At 70.4% G+C, this 1,572-nt stretch overlaps 1 protein-coding gene across 1 annotated transcript in view; it reads left to right on the plus strand.

Moving 5' to 3' along the window:
* Nucleotides 1–1,572, plus strand: part of ABCA3 (ATP-binding cassette, sub-family A (ABC1), member 3) — a 22,695-nt gene that overhangs the window by 16,466 nt on the left and 4,657 nt on the right. Inside the window, exons 12-14 of the mRNA XM_012731690.1 lie at nucleotides 29–332; nucleotides 620–893; nucleotides 1,144–1,348. Coding sequence (XP_012587144.1) covers nucleotides 29–332; nucleotides 620–893; nucleotides 1,144–1,348 — 783 coding nt within the window. The remainder of the gene's footprint in view (nucleotides 1–28; nucleotides 333–619; nucleotides 894–1,143; nucleotides 1,349–1,572) is intronic.

Below are 1,572 nucleotides of genomic sequence, written 5' to 3' on the forward strand. Positions count from 1 at the left end.
GCCCCTGAGCGCCGTGTCCCTGTCGCAGCCCGCCCTGCGCTGCCAGCAGTTCTGGGCCATGCTCCTGAAGAAGGCCACGTACAGCTGGCGCGAGTGGAAGCTGGTGGCGGCCCAGGTCGTGGTCCCGCTCACCTGCGTCACCCTGGCCCTGCTGGCCGTCAACTACTCCTCCGAGGTCTTCGACGACCCCCCGCTGAGGCTGAGCCTGGCCGAGTACGGCAGGACCGTGGTGCCCTTCTCCGCGGCGGGGGCCTCGGGCCTGGGCCACCAGCTCTCTGAGCGCTTCAAGGACCTGCTGCAGGCTGCGGGCCAGGAGCCCAGCGAGGTGCTGGGTAAGGGCCCGGCCCGGCCTCTGGGCCCCTTGCCTTGCCCGGCGCCCTAGCTGTGTAGCCCCGGGGCCCAGCCTGACCCACTGGCTCGGGGCCGGCCTGTCCTCGGGGCCGGTCCCGGTGGCCGTCGGGAGCCCTCTTCCAAGGCTGCGGCGCCAGGAGCAGCCACGGCACAGGAGACATCCTGGCCCGGACAGGGCGTGAGCCGTGGGACGCGGGGCCCCTGGCCTGGGGCGCCCCTGGGCTGTGCCCGGGGCCCGCCATGCTGCTGACCCTGCCCTCGCCCCCAGGTGACCTGGAAGAGTTCCTGATTTTCAGGGCCTCCATGGAGGGGGGCGGCTTTAACGAGCGCTACCTGGTGGCGGTGTCCTTCAGAGACGTGGGCAATCAGACAGCCGTCACTGCCCTGTTCAACAACCAGGCCTACCACTCGCCGGCCACCGCGCTGGCCCTCGTGGACAACCTTCTCTTCAAGCTGCTGTGCGGCCCTCAGGCCTCCATCACCGTCTCCAACTACCCCCAGCCCCGGAGCGACCTGCAGGCTGCCAAGGACCAGTTCAATGAGTATGTGCACTGTGCCTCGCCCCGCCCTCCGGGGCCCCCCAGGCCAGACGCCCGCCTAGGGTGCAGGCTGTACGTGGTGGTGTCCTGAGGCGGGGCGCAGGGGGTGGCTGGTCGGCGTCTGGGGTGGGGGTGCAGGTGGCGCCGCCTCCGTGGGGTCAGGCTGCCAGAGGAGGAGCTGGTCTTGGGGCGGCCTCCGGGGACCGGCGCGTGCCCCACGCCGGGCTGTCGCTGAGCTGCTGTGTCCCCGCAGGGGCCGGAAGGGGTTTCACATCGCCCTCAACTTGCTCTTCGCCATGGCCTTACTGGCCAGCACGTTTTCCATACTGGCGGTCAGAGAGAGGGCCGTCCAGGCCAAACACCTGCAGCTCGTCAGCGGGGTCCACGTGGCTGCCTTCTGGCTCTCCGCTCTGCTGTGGGACCTCATCTCCTTCCTGGTCCCCAGCCTGTTGCTGCTGGTGAGGTTTTGGGGTGCAGACTCTGCCTGCCTGGGGGACCCTGAGGGGACCAGGGTGGCCTGTCTCCAGGCGGGTGGCCGGGAGGGGAGGAGCTACCCCCGGCAGCGCTGCTGGGAGAAGCTGCTTCTGGAGTCCGGGCTAAAGCCGCCGCACGGGGCAGACGCAGCCTGTGGCGCCCCTGGACCTGGGTGCTCAGGGAGTCTGGGGTCCAGGCCCTTCACAGC

The sequence above is a fragment of the Condylura cristata genome, unplaced genomic scaffold (genome assembly GCF_000260355.1).
Source record: "Condylura cristata isolate star-nosed mole 26May11 unplaced genomic scaffold, ConCri1.0 scaffold00032, whole genome shotgun sequence".
NCBI lineage: Eukaryota > Metazoa > Chordata > Mammalia > Eulipotyphla > Talpidae > Condylura > Condylura cristata.